Below are 27042 nucleotides of genomic sequence, written 5' to 3' on the forward strand. Positions count from 1 at the left end.
TGGGCCGGAAGAGACTGGGCGAGACAGCCTGACACAGAGAGGATGCTGGGCGGAAAAAGGGCAGAGTCTTGAGTCTCCAGCCAGATGCAGAAGGAGCAGGAGATGAACATGCCAGGCTAATAAAGGTACCACCACCACGTGGCAGGGCATAAATAAGGAATTATGGGTTAACTTAAAATGTAAGAGCCAGTTAGTAATAAGTCTGAGCGATTGGCCGAGCATTTATAATTAATATAAGCCTCAGGGTGTTTATTTGAGAGCCAATGCAGGACAGGAAAACTCTGCCTACAGAAAGAAGTGTTAAGATGCCCTCCAGAGCTGTGCTCATATGCCGGGAAGAAAGGCTCAAAAGGAAAAAAATCCACTGATGGTGAAAAATAAAGCGTTCTTGATTAGTAAGGACGATCAATCACAGCTTCCGCAAGGGACACCGAAAAGACATATTGGCTTCGTGGCTGCAAGTCCTAATGGTCATGTTGGCTAAAGGTCACAGAGCTAGATGGGGCGGAAGCCAAGATGGGCGGAGATAGCTGACCAGCTGAGAAGTGAGGAGGCCTGGGAGATAGATACAATGGGAGCTGGGTGTGGGCTGTGACTGGCCTCGAGGTAGGGAGAGGGAAGCTGTGGAACTTGCTGATCTGAGAGCATTGGCCACTCCAGCTCAGCATCCACTAGCGATACAACCTGGTGACCCTGGCTCCTTGTCTCTGAAGAGCCTCAGTCCTGGTGTCAAAAGGGCAGCCCCTGGAACTCCAAAGGTCATGACTGTACAAACTTGAAGGAAATTTCCCCTAAATTCCAAGCCTTATCTCCGCCTCCCTTTTATTACCAACTGGAAATTGTCTCAGGCATTGCCAGGACTGGAGTTTTATGACCTGAGGAAAAAGCAAACGGGAAAAATGAGCCATCGGTGCTGATGACACCTCCCCTGTGGTGAAGACAGAAGCCAGGCAGTGCCAGGCAGTCAGGCCCACTTCTCTGGGCCTCATCAAGAACAGATTCTGCTTTGCTTGTCTGTTTCCAGGCATAGGGTCTAGATGGCCAGGAAGCAGGCATGGGCTCCTTCGTGGTGGTTCAGGGAACCAGCATAAAAACCCCTTCATCAGCTGTCCCCACCACGTGGGAAGGGGCCTCCCTCTCTCATCTGGGCTCAGATAACAGCACCCTCTGCAGGCCTTCATCTCCAGATTGGCTCATGATCTGAAATGCTCTGCTTATGTTTTGGTCTTCCCTGGAGTCACGTCTAGCCAGGAGGGAGCCAGGACGAGAGCAGTGGCCCTCACCCCCGAGCCTGTCAGTCTCCCGGGAAGCTTGCTAACACACATAGCTGAGCTCTGTACCTGACACTGTGGACTGACTGAGCTGGCAGGTCCTGAGAACTTGCGTTTCTAACAGGTACTCCTGTGTCACCCGTGCTAATGACCACTGGACTCCAAGAGCCAGCTCAGTGGCTCTCACAATGGGAAGCCCTGTATTTTGCTTGGCCTCTGAGGACTTTGAGTTGTACAGCTGTGTGCAGAATAACTCCATCATTTAGGCATTTCAGTTTCCCCATCTTTGTGTTCACTTCAGGACTACTGTGAGGGACAAAGGAGCAAACAGGTATGAAAGTTACCTATTTGTGTAAGTATAGGAAATTATAACATGAATGAAATAAATTTGTGGAGTGGTCAGAAATGTCTAGAATGGGCATGTCTGGCACTGGTAAGCAAGTGGTCCAGGAATACAGAGGTGGTCCATCTGTTGCCCTTGCCAGATGTGGCAACTATGAGAGCCAACCTCTATTCACCCAGTTTTTTTGTTTTGTTTTTGTTGTTGTTGTTGTTTATTTTGTTTTTCCAAGATGGTTTCTCTGTGTAACAGTTCTGGCTATCCTGGAACTCTTTTGTAGACCAGGCTAGAACTCACAGAGATCCGCCTGCCTCTGCCTCCCGAGTGCTGGGATTAAAGGTGTGCGCCACCACCCAGCTTCACCCACTTCTTCTTTTAAGACCTATTTTAATTATAGGCGGGTGTGTACATCTATCTGTGTAGAGATGTGTTCATGTGAGCAGGTGCAAAAGGAGGCCGGAGGTGTTGTTTCCTCCAGAAGCTGGAGTCAAAGGAAGCTGCCAGCCTACTGGCCTGGGTGATGGGAATCATACTTGGGTACTGTCTTAGACACTGTCTATTGCTGTGAAGAGACACCATGACCAAGGCAACTCTTATAAAAGAAAGCATTCCACTGGGGGGGGGGGTTGTTTAAAGTTTCAGAGGTTAGTCCATTATCATCATGGCAGGGAACATGGAACTGGAGCAATAGCAGAGAGCTACATCCTGATCTGCAGGCAGGCAGGCAGGCAGAAACTGGGCCTGGCATGGGCTTTCGAAACCCCAAATCCCAACCGTTGTGACACATTTCCTCCAACAAGATCATACCTAATCCTTCTAATCCTTTCAAACAGTTCCCCATTCTAGTGACTAAGCATTCAAATATATGAGGCTATGAAGGCCGTTCTTATTCAGACTGCCACATGACCTCTGCAAAAACAGTGTGTGCTCTTATCCACTAGGCCATCTCTCTCTCTCTACACACACACACACATGCACACACACACACAATGCACACACACGCGCACACACGCACATACACGCACATGCACACACATGTGCTCATGTTCTTGGCTGCATCCCTTCCCTCAGGTACTTACAGGTCAGCTTCCTCCTGAGGAAGGGTACTCTTATCTTCACACAATGACTCCTGACATCCAGGAAACACAACAGAAGTTTCCGTTTCCATCAACCCTCCTCTGGGATGTGAGTATCCTGAGTCAGGGGGCTTTGTCTGTCCCACCCATACCGCTGCGATATCTACAGCTGTCCTTGAAGATTTGATTAGTTAATAAATGGCAAGGCTTCTCCACTCCACAGGGTAGGCTCAGCCTCATGATTTCTCTGCTTCCTTCATTTTCAAAATCCTGGTAAGTCTTATGGGTACCAGGGATGTGTTCAGAGTCCTGTGATCAGATGCTTGTTTGACTCACTAACCCCAGGTATGTCTGAATATGGAGCATGCATCATGAATTCTGAGTATGGAAACACAAGTGAAAAGAGAGAAAATCTCCCTTGTCTTTCTCAGGCTCGGTACCTTCCCCCTCTCTTCAATGGTCCTCACCTGCTCCACACGAACTTGGGAGTTGACCAGAAGATGGGCAACGGAGTCAGACAGGCCAATGTTTCTCGTGAGAAATAGCGTCAGGGTCTCCTCATCCTTTAGGATGTCTCGGATTTGTAATCCTCTTCCTGCATATGAACAGAAGAAAGAGTAGGGCATTGAAGGGGGTGGGTTAAAATAAGAACAGCGTCTAGAATTGACTGGAAATACTTCTACGCGACTCTTAGAAGGGGTGGGTGGGGGTGGGGTGTGCTTGGCTTCCTGGGGAACTCTTGGAGACTGAGGCTGGTACCAGTGTCTGTCACCCACACCTCACACCACTTGTGGCTGAAGAGCCTGGGCACAGTGTGGGAAGGTACAAAGGTGAGGAAGTTAGCCTAGGGTGAGTGGGGTATCCGGGGCTTTTTAGGGTTGGTCTGAGACCGTGGCTTTCAAGAGAGTGAAGGGTAAAGAACTACAGCGGGGGTGGGGGGGGGGTTGGGCTCTGGAGGAGTGTCTGGCAATATCTAGAGACATCTTCGGGCAGTGTTAGTGGGGAGAGGCCAGTGACATTGCTAAACGTTCATAGTGTACAAAACAATTATTCCTCCCCAAAGAATCTCCTGTCCCTGCAAATGTCAGTGGTACTTGTTACGATTCCTAGCCACTCCCTCAGCTACAGGATGCTTAATTATCCCAGGGCCTTACATCCTATGTACTACATGCACCACATGATCATGTAATTTACACAGCATGACCACGTGCGCATGCGTGGTGTAGCTGCATAGGCCCATGCACGCATGCTCAGGGGGACCCGTAAAAGCAGATTCCACCCATTTCCCCGCCCCTTCTCCCACACCATTTGCTTCCAGTAGGCCTATTCCACACCCTTCTTTACTCTCCACTAGTAAACTTTGTGTTTCTCTCGCAAGGTAAATGGCGCCACATAATAAATAACTACTAAGGCTGGAAAACCCTGCTTACCTATATACTCCCCCAGAAAAGTCATGGTTCTGATAACTTCCTACAAAATACAGGAGGATTAAAAAAATCGCCGGGCGGTGGTGGCGCACGCCTTTAATCCCAGCACTCGGGAGGCAGAGCCAGGCGGATCTCTGTGAGTTCGAGGCCAGCCTAGGCTACCAAGTGAGCTCCAGGAAAGGCGCAAAGCTACACAGAGAAACCCTGTCTCGAAAAACCAAAAAAAAAAAAAAAAAAAAAAAAAAAAAAAAAAAAAAAAAATCAACTAAAAGCTACGAAATCAGTGGCCTTTCTGTATGATAACAAGCATGCTGGGACAGAAATCAGAAAAATAACCCCATTTGCAGTAGCATTCAAATCAAACCAAACCAACCAACCAACCAAACAAACAAACAAACAAAACATCGTAGAGTAAACCTAATGAAGAAGGCAAAATGCCTCCATAATAAAACCTTTCAAATCTGAAGTAATAAGTTGAAGAAGACACTAGAAGCTGGAAAAAAATCTCCTATGATCCTGGACAGGCAGAATTAATACCACGAAAATGTCTGTAAGACACAAAGTAATATATAGGTTCAATGTCATTCCCATAAAAATTCCAATGACATTCTTCACATAATTAGAAAAAACAATAATCCCGGGTTTCATACGTAAGCAAAAGAACCTCAAATAGCCAAGGCGATGTTGTGGATGAAGAACTCAAGTAATACAACAGAGCCATAGTAACAAACACAGAATGGTTACTAGCAGAAAAACGGTAGCCAACGGGATAGAGAGAGCAGCCGGAATCATACCCATATGTACAACCATAGCCACCTCCTGTTTTGGCAAAGCTGGCAAGCATGTACATTGGAGAATAAAACAGTTTCTTCGGCAAATGGAGCTGGAAAAACTGGACAGAAGAATGAAGTTGGATCCATATCTCTTACCCTGCACAAAAGGTCATTTTAAATGGGTCAAAGATCTTAGCAAGGGTCACATCTCTGAAAATACTGGATGGAAACACTTCAAGATATAGGCACAAGAAAGGACTTTCTAGCAGGGACCCCAATCATTCAAGAAGTAACTCCAAGAATTGATAAATGGGATTCCATGAAGTTAAAAATCTACATAGCGAAGTAAATAGTTAACCGTGCCAAGGGACAGCATAGAGATGGGAGAAAATCTTTGCCAGCCATATATCTGATAGAGTATTAATACCTAGACCAGTGGTTCTCAGCCTTCGTAATGCTGCAGTCTTTTAATACAGTTCCTCATGTTGTGACCCCCCCAACCATAAATTTTTTTTTGCTGCTACTTCATAATTGTAATTTTGCTACTGCTATGACTCTTAATATAAATATCTGATATGCAGGATATCTGATATATGACCCCTGTGAAAGATCATTGACCCCCCAAAGGAGTCTCGACCCACAGGTTGAGAATCACTGACCTAGACTATTTAAAGAATTCAAATAACTAAACACCAACCCCAAATAACCCAATCAGTAACTGGGCAAATAAACAGCAAGATGAAGTATAGATTATCAATAGCTACGTGCAAGCGTGCTCAGCATCTTATTTGGCAACACGGCTCATTGGGACAGGTGCTTGCCGCTAAGCCTGATACCCTGAGTTCATTCCTTGGAACACACGTGGTGGACGGAGAGAACTGACTCCTAGGAACTGTCTCCTCTCACGCCCACAGACATGCTGCAATGTGTCCCCACCCTCGATACATCATAAAAACCTTAAAATGTTTTTAATGCTGAACATCCTTAGCCACCAGAGAAATGCAAATCAAAAGTACACGGAGGTTCCGTTTCACCAGTCATACTTTTAAAACAACACATGCTGGCGAGGATGCGGGGAACAGGAATCCTTATCCGTTACCAGGTAGGAATGTAAACTAGTGCCATCACAGTGGAAGCCGGTATGCAGAACGCTCAAAAAACTGAAACTTGGTCAGCCTGGCATGGTGGTACATGCTTTTCATCCCAGCACTCCTTGGGAGGCAGAGGCAAGTGGATCTCTGTGAGTTAGAGGCCAGCCTGGTCTACATAGCGAGTCCACGCCAGCCAGGGCTACACTGAGAAACCCTGTCTCTAAAACAAAACAACAAAACCCCCAAACTGAAACTCTATTGACCATATGATCGCTATGCCCCACTCCTTGTGAGTATGCCCAACGGAACCCAGAGAATCTGCTCATCCATGAATATGGCATCACTATTCACAACAGAGAAGTTATGGAGTCAGCCTCGGCTTCCATCAACATCAACAACAATGGATAAAGAAATGTGATTCTGTCTCTCTTTCTCAAAAAGACCAAATTATGTCATTTGCAGGAAAATACACAGAATTAGCTATCATTATATTAAACAAAGTAAATCAGACCCAGAAGACAAATATTATATATTTATTTACACGGGGGGGGGGGGGGAGAGAGAGAGAGAGAGAGAGAGAGGAGGGCAATGGTGAAGGAATATGGTTAAAGTTCACAATATAACTGAGGAGAAATGTTCTCATGAAATACAACACTTCGCACAACGAATATACACTAGCAAAAAGAATTCTTTCAGGAAAGGAAGAAGCTGCTTTGGGATTGGAGATGTGTGCTCTGCCCTCGCTGCAGTTATGATGGGACCAGGACCCTTCTATGGTTCCTGTCAGCTCAGCCCAGGGTCAAAGCTCTGCACATCGGCACGAACGGGGTGATTCAGGGCAAGAAGAGCTTCATGTAATGGGGAGTTTCAGGCCCATTGCCCAGGCTCGTCTTGGTCAGCCTTAGCCACATTCTCTCCAACTCGACTCAAAACCTTTTAGAAGCAGGAACTCTTCTTCAAAGAGGCATCAAATAAAGCACTACTTTACTGTGAAGGTGTCCCTGAGGCAAGTGACCAGCCTCTCCCCATGCGATCGCGGTCACCACATTGACTAGATGTTGTAGGGGTGACAAGCTGTGAAAGGACCCCGAAGCTCTTAACCCCAGCCCTGAAAGTAGTTACTACTCAATACATGTGTTTATCCTGACAGCATTAACGTCATCCCCACCCCTCCTGGAGGATTCAGCCAGGCCCTGCCTCTTCTCTCACTTCCTGGCCAGTGTCAGCCTCCAGCTGGCTACTGTGACAGTTTAGGAGATGCTGACCAGAGAAAAGCCCACAGGCCCAGCTTCTGGAAGTCGCTGCAACATGAAAGCAAAGGCCTGGGATATGCAATGTCATCCTGGCCCAAATTCTCCAGGAGCCCGGTGCCTTGCTAAGCTCTGAGTGTTTCTCCAAGGGACATGCTTTCCCCACATCCCTGCTCCTTCTGACTCCAGCTCCATAGTGAACTCCACCTCCCACCCCAACCTTTCCCTTGTCAGGCAAGCGCCTGATAACCTCCATTGCTGTTTCAGGGATACGATGTTCCCGTATGGTGACTGGACCAGATCCATGCTGCCAATGATGGCTTCCCACTGAAGGGCAGGGGTCGAGCCCACAGATCAGCCCATGTCTAAGCCAGGGCCAACTGGCCCTGATGTTCCGTACAGCAGTCTTCTGTCAGGAAGGGTGCCTTTGAGAGCTATGTCAGTGGGTCATCCACTGTCACTTGGCTTTGCACAGGACACTTCCAAGGACTTTGGGGCAACCTGAACGTAGGGTTCCCCTGGAGTAGCAGGGCCCGAGAGAAGGCACTGTGTTTCACCTCTGTCTTCCTTTCCTTTGGGTGACACATATGCCCTGCTGTTTTCCAAACAGCTCGACTGTTCTCCTGTCTTACAGAGAACAGCCTTCAGATACAGCCTTACAGGCTCTCACTACGGTAGTCTGCACACAGTAGGCTGCATGTATACACACAACCATGCAAACATGGTTGTCCAAGGGGTGAGGACTATGGGTCCTGCTTTTCTGCATCCCTTGTTCCACCTAGCCATGTTGGGTACACAGAGGTAAGACTGCGAGGTCATTCTCTCTCTCTCTCTCTCTCTCTCTCTCTCTCTCTCTCTCTCTCTCTTTCTGATACCCTGTAGTAAGGCCTGGCATGGTATCGAAGCCTCAGTAAATGTCTGTTGAATGATTCTAGGCACTCAATAAATACCTGGGCTCTTATCCCAAGAGTGAAACCCCATTTGGCTGTTTATTTTTTGGTTATTCTTTAACATCCTCAGCTGATATTGCATACAGATGCCCTGGGAGAAGGGATAAGACAGAGAGTCATTTTGCCTGAGTATCATAGACTGTGGCCTGGCTGGGTCAGGGGTGGGGTGGGAGAAGAAGGGCAGGGACGTGGTGAAGCGCACACCTGAGGAGGGGCTGGGGGCCACGCCGCCTGCAGAGCGTGGGGCCCAGGGTCTGAGTGACAGGGTGATACCAGACAGGCCCTTCATTGAATTCCTGAGGGAGACATGTCAACAGGGGTGGGGGTGGGGGTGAGGGTGGGGGGTGGCTGGGGAAAGAAAGCTACATTTCATTTAAAATGTGGTTCTACTTGTTCTCTTAGCTGGGGGCACTGGAGGCTAGAAATGGGGTGGGGGCGGGGGCGAGGCTGCGGGAAGCGGGGTTTAAAGATGATTGAGACCACAGAGCTGGCTGGGGACAGGGGGCTACGTCTGTCTGCAACCGGTGTGTCCCCATCAATCCTCCCCTGCAGAGAATGCAGCCCTACAGGTTTGCTGTGAGAAGGAAGTGCTGCTGGGGTCAGCACAGGCACATTTTCCCAGGGAGCTGGGAACCCCACTGGCAATCGCCACTGCAACTGCGGCAGTCTGCCCCATTCTGCCTGACTGAGTTTCTAATGACTTCAGACTTCCGTGTTCGCCTCGACCAACACCCTACAACCTCCCCCTGCCATCTTGACTAGACTTCAGTACTTCCTCCAGAGGCCATGCCTTACTATTTAAAAGGCAAGTAGTAAACCAGGCAGGATGGCTCATGCTTGTAATTTCAACACTTCGGAGACTGGGGCAGGAGGATTGCCACAAGTTCCGGACAAGTCTGAGCTACATGAGTTCTAGGCTGGCTAAGCTAGGCAAGAACCTGTCTCAACAAATAAATAAATAATCAAACAAACAAAATGCTGGCTGTATTTCTACTATCTAGAGTCCTTCAAACTTAAGCTAACTGGTATAAATACTTCTCCGAAAGAGTAAAAGATGTAGCATTTGTAATCTGGGCTATAGAAATGATGACTGCTCTACTGTTTTGGAAGCAGTTTGAATGTAACTAAGCAATCCTAACCCAGGGATCTGTATGTACTTGTGTGCTTTTACTCCTCCAGGGAGCAAAGGCAGAAAGTGGCTAGATGGGGGCGGGGGGTACTGTGGGATAATCTTCCTGTACACTGTAAAGGTTTGTCACTCAAATTGATTTAATAAAACACTGATTGGCCAGTAGCCAGACAGAAAGTATAGGCAGGGTGACCAAAGCAAGATTAGGATGCTCCATGTGTCTAAACATAGATAAGAATTATGGGTTAAGTGTAAGAGTTAGTAATAAGCCTGAGCTACTGGCCAAGCATTTATAAGTAATATTAAGTCTCCAAGTCAATTATTTGGGAAGTGGCTGCTGGGTATTTGGGAGTTGCTGGTGGGACAGAAACTTCCATTTACATACAGCACCCAAACATTCAGTAAGAATTTCTACACGTGAAGCTTGAAAAAGCTTAAAAAAGGATTCTAAACACATAAAAATGGAATCAAACTTGGCTTTTTGGTAACCATCTTTTCTCCAATAGGCTCTATTTACTGGCAGCGAGCAGAGGCATGGCTCCCTTAAGAGATGGCTTCCTGACTCAGCATTCTGGCAAAAACCACAACCACATGGCTCTTTTAAGAGGCCCTGCTACCAAATGCTTAAAGAGCAGCAGGTGATGCACTACTCGGTGGCAGTATGGACCCCCAAACTCCCCAGAGTTGGTGTGTTAAATGTGGCTCCCGCCAGTACCTCCACCATGGAGCTAAGCACTCAGAACCAAGGCATGGGGTAGAACCAGTCACCAAAGCTGCAGCTTTGGTCCTAGCCAAGCCTGATTAGCAGATTAAAGACTGACGTGGTCAGAAAAAGACAGAGATATGCAGTAAAGACAGATTCAGATAAAAAAAAAAAGAAAAGAAAGAAAAGAAAAACCTCTAAAGAGTTTACAGTATGTTTACTTGGGAGAGTAAAGAGACGGTATAGACAGTCATAAAAAAGAAATGTTTTTATATAAAAATATAGTTTTAAAATAATAAAGTCCTTAAAAAGGGAGTAAAGTAATATAAAAAAAAAGTCATGTAAAGATGGAAAATACACAGAGTCTGGATACAATATGTTATTGTGTTGTCTTTGAATTGTTTGGCAGCTAAGGAGCAACAGCTGCTAAGAAACATTTGATTATAAATGTTGCTGGATTAATCCAACCTATATATTTAGAAAATACCTTGACTTCAAAATTTACGTCAAAAGATATGTTACTTTGGAGAAGAGTTATGCTTTTATTTCCATAGGAAATGAGAGGCTCTGAATTCATTCTGGGTTTAGAAAAATCAGGTTTGCTCCAGGAATACCCCCTGAAAAATCTCCAATGGGAAACAGATGGCCCAGATGATCCAATGTTTCATAGTGCTTCTATTACAGTTTCTTTTGAGTTTTGCATCCAGAAAGGCTTCAAGGCTGCTGGCTGAGATGATCCAGTCTCAGAACTCTCCAGCCAAGACTTAACCATTATTCTGAATTTTTCTCAGGGTCCCCTAAAGATTACCAGTATCCCCAATCAGCAGGAAGTAGTCTATAGAACTAAGCCCACATTCCCAAAAATGAATTATGGACAGTTGTCATTGTTTAGGGGGGTTTGGTTATAAGCTGTTATGGATAATGATCAGGGAAAAAGCTAAACAAAGGAGATTAGATTCAGGGATCTTGTTTTGAAGAGAAGAGGGGACATAGAAGTATAAAAGGGTGGATTATTGAATCTACCTTAATCAAAAGAACAACTATTAACCTTATATATTTTACATTGGTATGGATTTTGCTTTATTGGTATAAATTTAAAGTTAATTTTGTTATACTTTATGCATATTACTCTTGTTTAGGGTATTATGTTTATACAGCTCATTTAAAAATGTAATATATAATTAATAAATACAGATGAATAGTCATCTATAATAGCAAACTTGGAGTTATGTTATGTTTCCAAGGTCATACAGAGATATTTTTCAGGTAGATAGGCAAGCTTCAAATACTTCAAAGACCTATAGAATATGGCATTTACTCAGGAGGCAGAGGCAGGTGGATCTCTTTGAGCTCCAGGCCAGCCTGGGCTACAGAGTGTGTTCCAGGAAAGGCTCCAAAGCTACACAGAGAAACCCTGTCTCAAAAAACAAAACAACAACTAAAAAATGTTTTAAGAACTTAGGCTTTTCATGACAATGAGATATGTCTGCTCCTGACAGTACCAATCTACTTCATTGAAGAAACACCATAAGGAGTTTGTTTTCTTTATGGCAAAAGCTAGCTATGCGGGCAAAGAAATGGTCCTTGCCTCAATTGCTGACAATTACTGTCCAAACTGAGCCAGCAGAACACAAGAAAGGTGACTGTGTAACTTTGCCAAGACAAGGTAGGACAATCTTTCAAAATTCCCTGCTTCACAGAAAAGTCTGTCAGATATTCTAGGCCTGTGAGCCAGAGTTGGATGCCCTCAATGTTACAGAAGACCTTTGGGTGACTGTCCAGGCAGCTTGAGGTCCCTGTCATTAGGTAACATTTCACCCTTTGGGGTCTTTGATGGAGTTGAAGACTAAATAGTTATAATTATACTTTTCCTTAGTTATACTAGAAAGTGAATTAGATACAAAACTTTAGACTCACCAAGATAAGATAGATAATTAAGTATTTTCTTTAATTTTGCCAAATGCAAATGGATTAGTGCTACTGTAATTCTTACTTAATAACTGTTTTTGTTGTAAATAATCTTACTATGCTAAAGTTAAAAGCTTTCTTTTTAATTAGACAAAAGGGGGAAATGCTATGTGATAATCCTCTTGTACACTGTAAAGATTTATCATTCTGATTGGTTTAATAAAACACTGACTGGCCAGTAGCCAGGCAGGAAGTGTAGGGAGGGTGACCAAATTGAGTATTGTGGGAAGAGGAGGGGCAGAGTCAGGAGTCACCAGCCAGATGCAGATGAAGCAAGATGAGAATGCTGTACTGAGAAAAGGTACCAAGCCACATTGCTAAACATAGATAAGAATTATGGGTAAATTTAAATGTAAGAGTTAATAATAAGCCTGAGCTACCAGCTAAGCATTTATAAGTAATATTAAGTCTCCAAGTAAATTATTTGGGAAACAACTTCTGGGTTTGGGGAGTTGCTGGTAGGACAGAAACTTCCATTTACAGGATGGTGCCAGATTCTGTTTCCAGTCTTTCCCCTTTCTGACTCCCCATGTTCTCAAAGCCCTCTGCTTCTCCATATGGTGAGGGACGTCATTGTCTACCCCATTTTTGTTCTCTAGGTGCCCTGTGGGTAGGCACTCAACCCATCTATCTCTCTATTCTCCAGAGACCAGGCCAGCATATGCCTCACAGTAGGTGCCAAATGTATGCTGAGTATAGGAGGGCTGGCTGGTGACATCACCCTCTTACCTTTACTGTTTGTCACTTGGATAAAAGCTGCCTATTTGGCCCCTCTTGCCCCCTTGGCTTCCCTTGGAAGTCCTTTCCTTATGCCGTCATCCTCTTAGGGTGATCTTTACAGTCACCCACCTTAGTCTTCTCAGCACTACTTGCTGCCTCTGCCCTCCATTCCTGGAAGTATCTTCACCCACTAGCAAACATATTTTAAAAGATCCTCTACCCACAGGCCTGCAGCAACCCTTAGATTCCTGGGGCTTTACTGCCTCACAGCCTCTGCATTACAGATGCTCAGGCAATGGGTTTCAGTGTTCACACCTTGTCTCCCCTGGCGTCCAAGGCGGAGCCTACTGAAGATGAGCCAGCCCTGCAGTGCTCAGGTAAGACTTTGAAGATCTGGTGCTGTGGTTGCTTTGTTTGCCTCTTGTTTCTCCTCTGAGGCTGGGAGACATTTCCACCTCTCCTCTTTGCTGTTCCTCATTCTAAGTGGCTCTCCTGCCTGGGTGTCTGGTTCTATTTTATTTCATGTGCATTTGGTATTTTGCCTGCATGTGTGTCCATGTGAGGGCATCAGATCTCCTGGAACTGGAGTTACAGACAGTTGTGAGCTGCCATGTGGTCACTGGGAATTGAACCCAGGTCCTCTAGAAGAGCAGCCAATAATGCTCTTAACCACTAAGCCATCTCTCCAGCCCTGGACCATCTGGTTCTTGCTATCTTTCTGCACACTCTGTGTCTGTGGCAGCTCACAGCCCAGTTCCTCATTTGCTTTACCTCTCCCTCAATGGACACTGGCCCCTTCTCTCTGTCCACTATGTCTACCCCTGTGGTTCCCCTAATGCCTGACTTTCTTTGATAACCTAAATTCAAACGTTCCGACTACAGCCATCAGTCCTTCCATCTCACTCTTTTTCCCCATCCAACATCGTAGAAGCCACCAAGACTGCTGTTCCACACCTTTCAATTCCCCCCAGTTAATTTAGTGTTCCTGGCTTCTCATGCAAGCTCGATGCAGCGCCAGCTCAATGTATATGGTACAATCTCTGCCTTTAGTTCCAGAGCCTCCCTGATCTTCTGTGATGACTCCTTACAGTCTCTTCTCTATATTACTTCCTGTTCTCAACTGACCCACATGCATCATTCTGGATGCTAAATATTACTGGAAAATGTGCATTAGAAGTCTTTGTGTATGTATACATGTGAGCGTGTGTGAGTGTGTGTGTGTGTGTGTGTGTGTGTGTGTGTGTGTGTGTGTGTGAATGCAGCAGGTACACACATGCCACCTCATGCATGCAGAGGTCAAAGGACAACCTCTTTGTGTTCCCTGCTGTGTGAGACAGACTAGCTGGCCTACAAGCTTCTGGGGATTCTCCTGTCTCTGCCTTGCATATCACCACAGGAGTGCTGGGATTACTGGCATGTGCCTCTGGTGCCTCTGGCATCTTGTTACAGGAGGTGGGGGCGGGGAGGTTGGGGAGTGGTGTTGCCCCACTTTTTACAGTCTCTGGTGTGTAGCTTGAGTTTTGCTGCCTTGCCCACAGTCAGGACAAATCTTTGTCACCCGCCAGTCCCACAGCAGCTCAGACCCAACCAAGTAAACACAGAGACTTATATTGCTTACAAACTGTATGGCCGTGGCAGGCTTCTTGCTAACTGTTCTTATAGCTTAAATTAATCCATTTCCATAAATCTATACCTTGCCACGTGGCTGGTGGCTTACCGGCATCTTCACATGCTGCTGGTCATGGCGGCGGCTGCAGTGTCTCTCCGCCTCAGCCTTCCACTTCCCAGAATTCTCCTCTCTCCTTGTCCCACCTACTTCCTGCCTGGCCACTGGCCAACCAGTGTTTTATTTATTGACCAATCAGAGCAATTTGACATACAGACCGTCCCACAGCACTGGTGCGTTAGGCTGACTGTAGAGGCAAGGACAGAATGGGGACACTAACACTCAGGTTACCTGCAAATCTCTCAGGGTGAGTCCGCAAAGTGTCCATGAGCCGGGACAAGGTTCGAAGCTCGGTCCAAATCTGGCCAAGGTGCTGGATCTCTGGTGTGTCCATGAAGAGCTCTTGAAAATCTCGATACACTCTTGCCAAGCTGTAGAAAGGAGAATGCCTTATAAATAAATAAATAGCTATCATTTTCATAACAATACAGTTAACAGCCTTGTGCTATCTTTAAATTGCGTGCTTGACTTAGCATGGCCCCAATTTGATGGATATTTATAATTTTAACACTGACAGATGATGAGTGATTTGCTCAATATTTGAGTTGCAGGAGAGCAAGACGGCCTCGAACCCCATGTTCTCTGAGTCTATTGTTCTGAGGACGTTGGAAGATATTACCAGTGAGTCTTCCCTGCCTTCACCCAGTCCTCTGGGTTCTTCACCACCCACCCTTAGGGATGGGACCCGGTGCCACACTTCATCCACAAAGTCCACCCCGTGCATACCCATCATGGCTGACTGGTCAGGGAGAATGAAGATGGGCAACTGGATGTTCAGTGTTGTGGGTTAAAAACCACTCTGTGGGAGCCACATCCCAAGATTCTTCCTCTCAGAGGTCACTAACGACAGTTTCAGTGGAGGGTTTGGAGTTCATTACTTTCTTCTAAGAAGTAAACTTCACATTGTAAATTTGACTTCCTGTGTCCCTGCGCTTCTCCCAGACCTCATCTAAAGAAGCCATTGGAGGAGACAGAGATGGCTATGAGCAACCTGTGGCGGAATGTGAAGGAAGTCAGTTTTTCTTACACAGTACTTCCGCCTTCCAGAGGATGGGTGACCGGAGGAGGGGACACATGACAGCCTGGGCTGATATTAGATTCTAGGTCACATCTTGGGCACAAAGATGAAGCAATCGTGTCCAGGTGGTTTAAGCTGGAAGGTTTTTCCCCAGGTGTCCTGCCATTAAGAGGCTATTAGGTAGGGAGTTGCCCCTCCCCCAAGCCTTCAGAGCCCCTCCTCTGCAGGTGGGGGCACAGACTGCAGCATCGGGGAGGGGGGGAGAATGGGAGGGGTGCAAGTTCCTTCCCTCTAGGTGAGGAATCTCAGCACTTACATGGAGTTGTTATAGTTTGACACAATTCCAGGAGATTCTCCCGGGGTGGGGTTTTGAAAACAAGGGTTGTTCAGATTGCAGAAAATCCCCTGGAGCCATGGTAACATTCCTGCCGAAGGCATCGCCTTGTTGGGAAAATGGCCTAAAGACAGAAAGTGAAGATGAGAAGGAATTAGTCACAGAGGTCAAGTAGGAAAGCCTCTGGTACTCGGCTTCTCTGCTTGTGTATGAAGCAGGAGCATCTAATATAGGGTCGGGCTTGTGCTGTGTCCTGGAGTTCCATGGTAGGTGAGGAGACAGACGAATGTTCCAGGGCAGCAGCTCTCAGCCTGTAGGTCCTCACAACATGAGGAACTGTATTAAAGGGTCGTGGCGTCAGGAAGATTGGGAACCCCTGTCCGAGGGGCTTAGATGGACACGTGGAGGGGAACTGAGGCTGGAAAATAAGTTTCTGGAGGAGGGGCAAGGAGGCGGTGAGTTGGCTCAGGGAGGGCCAGAGGCTGTCAGTGATGAGAGGGGACAGGCCTGCTGAGCTCTTTCCATGGCGGGCGTGGAGGCTGTGTACTCCTGGGAGTGACAGAAAGAAGCAAGGGTTTGCTGGGCAGGAGGTGGGCAGAGCAGTGGAGGTTAGAAACTCCAGAGCGGGGAGGAATGTAGCAGCTTTCATAACTCTTGGGGAGTCCATGTCACCTGCCTACAAGGAGAAGTCATCATCCTGGCCAGAAACCACCACAGGGGACCTTCCAAGAAGGCTGCTCTACATACAAAGCAGGCTCTCACGGGACCTGGAGACGTCTTGAAGCTCCAGGGAACATTGAAGTGTGATCTGTACTGTCCCTTCTCATTTTCCCACCTGGCACCATGTAAAACAAATCCCCTAAATCAGTCATGATAAAAAATAAGTTGGGTGGCGGTGGTGCACACTTTTAATCCCAGCACTTGGGAGGCAGAGGCAGGTGGATCTCTGTGAGTTTGAGGCCAGCCTGGTCTCCAGAGTGAATTCTAGGATAGCCAGGGCTACATAGAGAAACCCTGTCTTGAAAAACCAAAAAAAAAAAAAAAAAAAAGACCTAAATTTGTAATATAGCTAAGTTTAGAAAACAACAAAACAATAAAAAATTATATACACACAATAAAGCATATAAAATACATACAAAACAATAAAAATATACATAAGAAATACATATTCAGGGATATGTTTGATTCCCAGAACTGCAGAATGAGAGAAATTAATAAGCAAACAATTCATTCTTTCAACACACCACTACAACCAAGATTGCACACATTTTAAGACACTAGAATTGGTGCAGCTTTGATGAACATCAAAGCCTCTGAAATGTTAACAGAGGTGATACCTCCATTTCAAGCCAAGAGCTTCCTAAAGGGAAGGACAGCCCAGGTCTTCTGCGGCCATACTCACACTGATGTTGACTGTAGAGTGGGTTGGCATTCCTCAGCCAGATTAACACCAAAAACAAAGACAAAGGCCACACGAGTTCCACCACGAAGCGAATCTGGAAAAAGAGAATAAAAAGAAAGATCAAGGGTGCTGAGAGATTTGGGGAGATACAGCCAGAGGAGAGAGGCCTTCCTCTGTACACTGTCAGAGCACCAGGACTGGGCTGTGGTTCAATCACACCCCATCTAACACTTGGGGCAACAGTGGATCACATACCCCACAGCGGCCCCACAAGTCATGATGGAGCCAAAACATCCCAGTTACTGTCTTAACATTGTAGGGTCTGTGCTGATGTCTCATCACCTAATACTACAGCACGTACAATTATATATAGCAATGCTACTCGATAATGACAATGTGACTGCTAGAGGTGTGTATATTTACTGTGTTTAAATCATTAATTGAGAGAAAAGTCTATTCATAAAAAACAAACTAACAAAAAACCCGTAAGTTTGAAGTGAAGTGTGATGGCATGTGTCTCTATAGTGGCAGCACTTGGGAGGCTGAAGAGTGAGTTCAAGGCCAGCCCTGATGTCATGGCAACTTTGAGACTACCCTGTCTCAGAAACAATTCATTGTATGTAAGAAGTTGACTGTTGTAACACCAGCAGCAGCCCCGTGCATCCTGTGTTTACTGTCTCCTGCTGCATTATTTATCTTCGTCTTGATGTAATCTTGTGTTTATTATGGCTCTAGGAGCAATAGACAACACTATGCATAAATAATATGCATAAATACCATAGAGCTATGTGGCATGGGTGTGTAGTGGGCTCTGCTGGGTAGGTCTTTGTCGGTAAGCTTTACAAGGTGCAAAAGGTGATGAAATGACCTAATAAGGCACTTCCCGGAATCAGTCCCATTGTTAAGAGGAGCCTGACTATTTACCTGAAGAACTTCCTTCTTTCGACCTTACTCTTCCACCACCTCCTGCCTGATTCATTACGTCAGCCAGATTCTGTGTCCCTCTGCGTTCTATCTGCATCTGTTTCTGAAATTGCCTCCACACGAGGCTGACGACGAAGGATCTCAGGGCTTGAAGATGTGACTGTGTACATGGATGCAGATTTTTTTTTTTCCTTTTGGGTTTTTGAGGCAGGGTTTCTCTGTGAACCCCCAGCTGTCCTGGAACTCATTCTGTAGACCAGGCTGGCCTCAAACTCAGAGATCTGCCTGTATCTGCCTCTTAAATGCTTGGATTAAAGGCATGTACCACCACCAACTGGCTATGGATGAAGATTCTAGTAAGCTCCTGGGTAATGCTGGTGCCTCAGACTGTAAAGATCTCATAATTTCTCATTCTGTGAATAAGCAAAGAGACCTACAGAGGACAGGTGACTTATACAGTGTCACAACAGGAAGCAAAATCCAGCCTCCTGCCTGCCGGGCCATCGCTCTTCCCATCTTCGTCCCATGGCTTTGCTGCCTTTTGGTGCATGGCAGACCTTGCCTGAAGGTGGTCATTGAATTAATGAATGAACTAAGGAGTAAATGACTCTGAAATACTGTGCCCCAAAGCAAAGTCAACAGAAATCCAGTTAGTCAGCATGGTTTCCTTCAACAAGATCTGTGGTTTGAGGGAGGCAGACATACTACCATGGCTACTCCTCCTTTTCCCCAACCAGAAGAGGCAGCCGATCTCAACCTGTCCCAGAGAGCTGGTATACAGACAGAGGCTTGCTTTGGAGTTAGAGTTCTCCTGACTCCAAAAGAGGAGGCACCTGATGGGCAGCACTCACATCCCAACACTGTACGCAGTGGGAGGGCTGAGATGTGGACTTATGGAGGAGAAGAGGGAGTGGGGAATGTGAATTAGGGAATTAGACATGAAGGAGACATCCTAGCAGGCTGATGCTCGAAAAATGTTTGTTCCTTGCCCGCTGGTAAGGAAAAACCACATTTTTTTTTTCTGCTTAAAATAAAAACAAAACAAACAAAAAACCCCAGAAGTTTGGTGGCAACCCAGTTCTGACACGTCTGAAAACTGGTGGTAGAAACAGGTCACATGAAGCTGGGGGGTGGTGACGCACTCCTTTAACTGTACACAGTGGGAGGCAGAGGCAGGCAGATCTCCTCGAGTTCGAGGCCAGCCTGGCCTACAAACTGAGTTCCACAACAGCCAGGACTATTACACAGAGAAACCCTGTCTTGAAAAAAACCAAACAAACAAAAACAAAACAAAAGAACACATGTTAAAAGAAAGCAAAAATGTCTACAGGTACATGGTAACTCTTTAAAAAGGCTGTACTCCACACATAAGCAGGGAGAAAATGTTAGAGGAAACACATACTAATACAGCTAGAAGACAGAACAGTAGGGCTCCCTGAATGTGCTCAGGTTTTCATGGCTTTCCTATCTACCTCTTTTCCTACAAAGTGACAAAACACCAATATTGGGCAATCCCCACCTGGTGTTTAAGGAGACTGCTCCCAGGAACACTTGCTAGCAGTTAGAATGGCTGGGAATTGCCCACAGGGCATGCAACATCCAGAGCCTCCCTGGCCTAATCCCCTGCCAATCCCCATCGCTCTTCCTATCTCTCTTGGTCCCTAGACCAACACTCAGGGGCCCATCTGCCTCCACTGTGACTCCAGCACCCAATACAAGGCAGGATTCTAGACGTCCCCGTCACACTTTTGTGGAATGAGAAGTTTTAGTCCAGGGCCTCGGGTGCTTCTCTGGAAAGCTGGAGTTGACACAGGGATTCAGGCCATCAACAGTCAAAAGACTTAATACACTGCACCCCACAGAGGCATGTATACCAGCTCTCATCTCTCTTCCAGATCGTCCTCTAAGGACGGTGGGGAACGGGTGTGACAAGATGGCACTGTGACAGGTGCAAGAGATGAGACTGGAAGTCGCTCTCGGTGTCTTCACCAAGGAAACGAGACACTTGACTCCTGAGACAACTGCTCTTACTGTTGGCTCTCTACCAAGGAGATTACAGCCTTCGTGTGGTGTGTCAGCCTGTCAGTTGTCTGGGATGCTAACTGCCACTCTGGAAATGGCAATGTGAGAATGTGAAGATTTGGGTTTGCTTAATTTCTGAGAATCAGTTTTCTCATCTCTGAAATGGGGATGCTGTTCTGTCCTATAGTATAATGAGAATTAAGAAGAGACTACTCTGGGGCCAAATACTGGGGTTCATGACACTGGGAAACCCTCCTAACCTCTCTGTGCCACAGAGGCTCATCTGTAAAAAAAAAAAGGAACGGTACCAAGTCCTGCCTCCCAGAGCCACTGTGATAATGACAGACAACTGAGCCTGGCCCATGGACCACTTACTATTGTGTCTTAAAGCCATCATAAAGGCCACGGGGGCACATGGGGGATACCAGGTTATAGACAGATGATTAAATAAATACAATAAAAACCAACAGCAGCCTCGCAGCCCCTCCCCCACACATTCATGTCTCCTCCCTTTATGGCAGTGGTTCTCAACCTGTGGGTTGTAACCCCTTTGGGGGTCACATATCAGATATCCTGCACATCAGAGATTTACATTATGATTCATGTGTAGCAAAATTACAGTTCTGAAGTAGCAATGAAATAATTATTTTAACTAGGCAAATGTATTTACATTTGTTTATGCTGTAGACTATTACTTGTAACTGTATAAAAGCAGGTTACCTTTCTTCATGCTGCATTTGATTAATGATGCCAGGATGTGGGTTTAATTATGAGAAGATGTGCTGCATCTGTTTCCCTCTGCTAAATAGCAGAGAATAATAGGAGAAACCTGGGCTGAAGAGAGAAGAGCAGGAAAGACTAACAAGAAGAGCAGGAGTAGAGATAGCTCAGTGGTTAAGAGCATTTAGTGCTCTTCAGGAGGTCCTGGGTTCAGTTCCTGGGAGAGAGAGGTGGTAGGGGTAGGGGTAGAGGTAAACTACTCTGCAGTGTCATGGTACTTGGACCTTTTCTTCAGTTATTTTTATTTTTTGCATGTGAGTGTGGTGTGTATGTGTTTGTATGTTCCTATGTGTACAGGTGTGTGTTAGCATATTTCTGTATGAGTACGTGTGTGTGTGTGTGTGTGTGTGTGTGTGTGTGTAAGCCCCAGGCTGACATTGGGTGTCTTCCTAGTGTTCTTCACTTTGTTAACTGAGGTCAAGGTTTTCACTTTCTGAACCCAGAGTCCCTTGTTTCAGGGAGTCTGACTAGGCCAGCTTGCTCCCAGGATCTCATGTCTCCACCTCCCTGGAGCTGAGAAGACAGTCCACTCGGGTTTCAGGTGGGTTCCAGGGCCCAGAACTCTGATCCCTACACATGCATGGCAGGACTTCAGCTGCTGAGCCGGCTCCCAACTGTATTTGTGTTAATTTTTTAAGTTAGCGTACACAGTAATGGGATTATGTCATTCTCAAACACGTCATTATCCTTCCTTCTAATTTGTCCCGGTTCTGGACTACCCTGCAGGCTGCCTCTGCCCCATGGTTCCCTTCCTCTCTCCAAACAGCCCCCCTTTTGGCTTGCTATTACCCTCTCTCTCCCTTTTCCCTTGAGATCTTTCCCCATTCTGTATTTGGGCATGGCTGGTCTGTGATGTCCGCTACCAGGGGAACCCGCCTCACTCCTTGCGCCTGCGCTCTTCGTCATGTCTCTGAATTTGGGCTGCTGTTCTCTCCACATGACCCAGGCCCCTCCAATGAGCAGCCTCCCTCAGTAGCCCTTACCCAGCTGCAAGCTGGACTCATGGGCATCTCAAGCCACGTCCAGAGGGACATCAGAATCCCCTCCAACTTTTTTAGGTAATTCCAGTAGCCAGACAAGGCTGAGAACCCCCATCCCAGCATAGCTGGCCGTCTTTAAGAAGCATTGGGGAAGCTGGTCCTTTTCCTCTGCGTGCAATCTGGATCCGCCGCCCTTACAGGCCACTCTCTGCACAGAGACCACCTGTCGTTCTCTCTCTCTCCACCTCGCAGAGGCAGGTGGGCCCTCCCAGCGGCTTCTTCCCCTCCCCCAGAATCAGTACCCCCAGCCCAGAAGGGCAATGTAGCCCTCGCAGCTCAAGTGTACACAGGCATGCCCTAGGGAGAAATTCCACATTGTAATAAAAACATGTCTCCAGAGTCGTGTGCCCCCCACCCCACACACTTAAAGCATGTCTGTAACTTTAATTAAGCCCAGCCTAAGCTCAGAAGCACCACCCCCCCCATGGAATTTTTTTTTTTTAAACTATACTGGTATTTCCTTATTCCTGCTCGCTCCCCTCCCCCCTTTACCATTCAGTCTATGTGGGGGAGGAAGGGTTCCTGGGGAGGGCAGAGTCCTGCTTGTTGTTTTAAAACAGCCAGTTAGGTTTTCTCCCTTCCCTCTCTGTTTTCAATTTAAAAGGGAGGGAGCCAGAGCTTGAGAGCAACAGCGCTGATCCTCCCTTCTGGGCTGAGAATCCAGACGGGACTCAAACCTGGCCCAACGCCACCCACAGTCTGGCGCACTTGGAGCTGGTGCCCAGCCTCCTGGCACCCCATGCTCTCTTCCCCTAGTGCTGGGCCCAGCACTCAGGGGCCACGGTGACACCAGACACGAACCTCGAGAGTTTAGGAAGTGAACTCCTATTTTTATGAGTCCTCAGGCCTTCACCAAACATCCTGTCCTCCCCCGGAAGTGGGGACCTGGGGACACCAAGGCATTCTAGGATATGCAGCTCAGAGGCAAGAAAAAGCAGCATTAGTGTGCTTTACCACCCTCCCAACCCACGAGGGCAGATACGATCTTGGGCAGTGTCTTCCGGAGGCAGGCGTGTGAGGGTTAAACTCCCAAGAAATGTCCTCTGAGCTCCCGGGCCCCGCCCCCAGCCCCAGGCTTCTTTCTGTTCCACCACTGGAGTCTCCATTCTGTTTAGGAAGCGTGTGTGACAGCCTCCGCCTGCCTGCCTGACTCCAAATTCCATCAGGGCGAGCGAGGGCTGTGCTCCGTTCTCCTTCGTCCAGGTCAAACACACACTCAGGCTACATATTCAATCTGAGTCTACATCTACTGTCCTGGCTGGGGAGAAATTACCCAGTCACTCTCTGCTGGTGACATCTGAGCCTTGTCTGCTAGTCAGGGCAGTGGAGGTTAATGGCCATGGCTGCTATCTCGAAGTCACACACAGTTTAATCCCAGGTCTAGATCCAGCTCATCCTGACCCTTCTGAAGCTCCGGTCACCTCATTGGTACCCACAGGAGTAACTGATGCCTCTCTCTGTCCTTGCACTGCTGTGAGGGATAAACGGTGAAATGCATTTAGTACAACGTCAAACAGGCACTAACAGAAGAGGGGAAATGAAGGGAGGGGAGCAGACACCTGAAGACTCCCACCTGCATCTTGAGAGGGTGAAAGAGGAGGGAAGGGGAACCCTGGTATCTGCCTGTTCTCACTTGTGATCTGCTCACACTAGGAAACACCTAACTTATAAAAGTCTGAGGAATGGCTGCATTATGGGCTGCCATGCTGCACTTCATGCAGAGTTATCATTTTCTAGAGGTGACTCTTTCCGGAAGATCCAAGTGCCTTGAAAGGAGCCACAGACCCTTTCAAAGAGCTCCTGGGGGATTAGGAAAAGGCTCTCATCTTGCCCAGACATCCTGGATACACTGGCTATCCAGAGGCACCGGGACAAGCAGTTTCCAGGCCAGGAAGGCGATATCAATGAAGGCGATATCAATGAAGGCGATATCAATGAAGGCGATATCAATGAAGGCGATATCAATGCGCAGGCGCGGCCCAGGCTTAAGTGAGACAGGGCTCGCAGCATGGACGGCTCCATCCCCTGGGGAACACACAGTGAGGGAGAAAGTCCCCATCCCCCAGCAGGGACACGTTTGCCAAGGCGAGGGGAAGGGATGGAGAGGGTAAACCTTCCTGAGCCAATCCTGTCTCTGGAAAACCGAGTTGGCGTGCCACATCAATGGGAGCCTCGCTGGCCAGCAGTCCTGGTGCTAGGGGAGGGGTGGAGAGGGGGTGGGGGAGGGGCGGCGGCGGCGGCGGCGGCGCAGCGGGGGCATATTGGATTTCCTTGGCAATCCATAGAGTATTTGCACCCTGAGAGCAGAGACTGAATTGTCTCATTTATCATTGGGAACTTAGCACCTGGCACACTGCCCGGTGACTATTATTTCTTGACTGAATGAATGAGTGAACCCGATGAAGTTAACAATGAGTGTTGCTCAGGTTTTGACGGCATTTTCATTCAGGAAGGGAAATTTCTGGAAGGGACTGAGCCTTTGGTTACTGTCAGCACTTGGTCCCTGGGGGCCCCAAATAACCTCCAGGCTAATTTGAAATGACACCAGCCTTGATAAGGAAAAGCAGTGTAGGTAGGACAATGGTGTCCCCAGGGTGAGCTTGGCTTCTCCCTCCCGCCACACCTAGGCCTTTGAAGCGTCTGTGTGATGTCCCTTGCTTCTTCATATGTGAGTTAAAAAGCTATCGTACCTCAACCCTAAGGTCACCAGCCTCAGAGACCCTGATTTCAGCTCCACAGATCTCTGGTCTCAGTTACATCTTAGCAATTCCTCCTCCTTCCCCTCCTGCCTCCACATCCCCTTCGGGTTTTCCTCTCCTCTCTCAGCTGCTAGCTTTATGAATAGCTGACACATGTCCATGCTCATCTCTCTCTGACCAAATCTGCCTGAGGCACGCACACAGGTCTTCACACGCCCCACCACCTGGTCCCATTTCTTCCCTAAGGTTCCTCCTGACACCCAGGAAAGCCCTGCTCGGCCCACAGAAACCCACCCCAAACCATCCTCTTCTTGACCATGTCCTCTGCATGAGGTCCAGCTTTCTTTCCTTTTAGTGTAAGTGTTACATGCATGTTTGTATGTGTGCGCACATGTGTGTGTCAGGGTGCAGGTGTGTGTGGAGGCCAGAGGTCAGCAAGGGGTGCTGTCCTCTGTTCTTGGCCCGATCATTTAATCTCAGCCCTCCCCACCTCTCACAGCAACCCCACCCCAGGCTCCTGAAGTCATTCCATGTTTCTAGAACTCCGCAAGGCACTGGGACAGCCATCTTTTCCTACCTTCTTTTCTTCTTCCTCCTTCTTCTTCTCCTCTGTCTGCCTGTCTGTCTGTCTCTCTGTGTCTGTTTCTCTCTTAAAACAGGATCTCATTTATCCCAGATTGGCTTTGAACTCACTATATAAGTGACCTTGAATTTCTGACCCTTTTGCCAGGTATGTACCATCATGCCCAGCTTATGTGGCCCTGGGGAGCAAATCCAGGGCTTGGTGCATGCCCAGCAAGCACTCTCCCAACTGAAGTACGTTCTCAGTGCCATTTCTTTATGGATATGTATTTATTTCTTATCTCTTCACGGAAAAACTACAGAGGAGCTGTTTGCAGCAGCTCTGGGGGAGGGGGGCTCTGATCCCCTGCATTTCTCCTGGGATATTCAGCCTGCATTACTTTACATTACTCTGGGTTCTCAAAATATCCTTCAGGTTTCCCCAGCTATCATAGAAACCAGTTCAGAAGGAACACACACCGAATGCCTTTAAATCCTTAGTCTAGCCCACTAACGGGGTGTGGGAGAATCTGTGGTTAGCGGCAGGGTCACACTCACGGAACCTCTAACAGCCTCTGGAAGGTGCAAGGTTATTTTTCTCCCCCATAAAGACAGAAACAACGTGCTCAGTGACAGTGTGACGACCGACTCAGGGAATCGCGTCCCGATTCCTGCAGGGCTCCTGTGTGAAGACATCCCACTCTCCAGCGTGAGGAAATTGTTCTTACTGAGCGGCCAAGCCAGCCAAAGCCTCCTTGCCTTTCTTTGGGTTAGTTTTTCAGGGTTTAGGAGGCTTCCCCCGTGTAGTGAGAGCTGGACCAGCAGATGTCAAAGTGGGAGGGGGTTGGGGGTCGCAGTGGATTCCTCTGCTGGGCAGAGGACAGGATATTTTTCATACCGTCAAGGGCAAGAGAAGCATGTCATCCTGTGGAGGGCACTTGTTCAGAGAGGCTCACAGAGCAGCTGAAGGCAGCCTCAGAGCTAAAGGGCAACCAGCTTTGGGCCCCTCCTCCGTTCTTCCTCCTCACACCCCACCTCCACCCACCCCATGTGGTTACCTTTTGTCTCTTCCGCAGGGTCCAGTTCTTCCAAAGCAAAAGCTGTATCTGTCTGAGGAAGCCCATGCTGCTGACCACCCTGGGACCAGGGGATCACTGTGAGCCTCAGACACAAAGGCCACTGGACCGCCTCCAGCTCAGACTGCTGTGTCCTTCTGGTGATTAAAGGCCGCTTTTCCCCTTCAAGCATAATCCCTTCTAATTACCTGTAAGCCCTTTGTCAGGGGAAGGAGGCAGGCCATGGCTCCTTCTCAGAGGGAGACAAGCCCTAACTAAATACACAAGTGCTGAGCACTGAGGATACAGAGATGGGACACTCAATGGGAGGCCAAGAGCCTCAGGTACCCTCCTCCGTCAGACATCAGAGGGGCTCCTGGCATTTCTGAGGAAGACGCCTTCACTCTCTCTGAATGTTAAGTTTGGGACAATTCCACTTGCTCACCCAGAGGCCTCCCAGTGACCTAACATAGGCCAGCATCCTGGATTTGACCGTCTCCCCCTTAGTGAGTTGGAGCTAAAGTGACCCCTTCTTTTTCAGCCCTTTGTTTTGCAATATAATAACTAAAAGTCTGGCCAGCCAGTCCTGGCTACCTGGAGTAATCCAAACTCAGCAGGACAGGAACAACGTCTGCCGCGGGCTGGGACAAGGTACTTACCACCATTCCAGCTCAGCAGGGTGTTGCCAGTTAGACTGACCACTGGGTGATGGAGCTGGAATGCCAAAGACACCCCAAACATGTCTCTTTGGTACTTCCCCATGGAAGTTTTGCCTCTGATTCC

The 27042-nt window shown here is 47.5% G+C and overlaps 1 protein-coding gene across 1 annotated transcript in view; it reads right to left on the minus strand.

Moving 5' to 3' along the window:
• Positions 1–26404, minus strand: part of LOC114700446 (retinal-specific phospholipid-transporting ATPase ABCA4) — a 140725-nt gene extending 114321 nt beyond the window's left edge. The window contains exons 1-5 of the mRNA XM_028880067.2: positions 26263–26404; positions 17179–17272; positions 15759–15900; positions 14656–14795; positions 3155–3282 (exon numbers count right to left, since the gene is read on the minus strand). Of these exons, the coding sequence (XP_028735900.1) occupies positions 3155–3282; positions 14656–14795; positions 15759–15900; positions 17179–17272; positions 26263–26328 (570 nt within the window). The 5' untranslated portion in view covers positions 26329–26404. The remainder of the gene's footprint in view (positions 1–3154; positions 3283–14655; positions 14796–15758; positions 15901–17178; positions 17273–26262) is intronic.
• Between the last annotated feature and the right edge of the window lie 638 nt (positions 26405–27042).

Source organism: Peromyscus leucopus, chromosome 6 (genome assembly GCF_004664715.2).
Source record: "Peromyscus leucopus breed LL Stock chromosome 6, UCI_PerLeu_2.1, whole genome shotgun sequence".
Lineage (NCBI taxonomy): Eukaryota > Metazoa > Chordata > Mammalia > Rodentia > Cricetidae > Peromyscus > Peromyscus leucopus.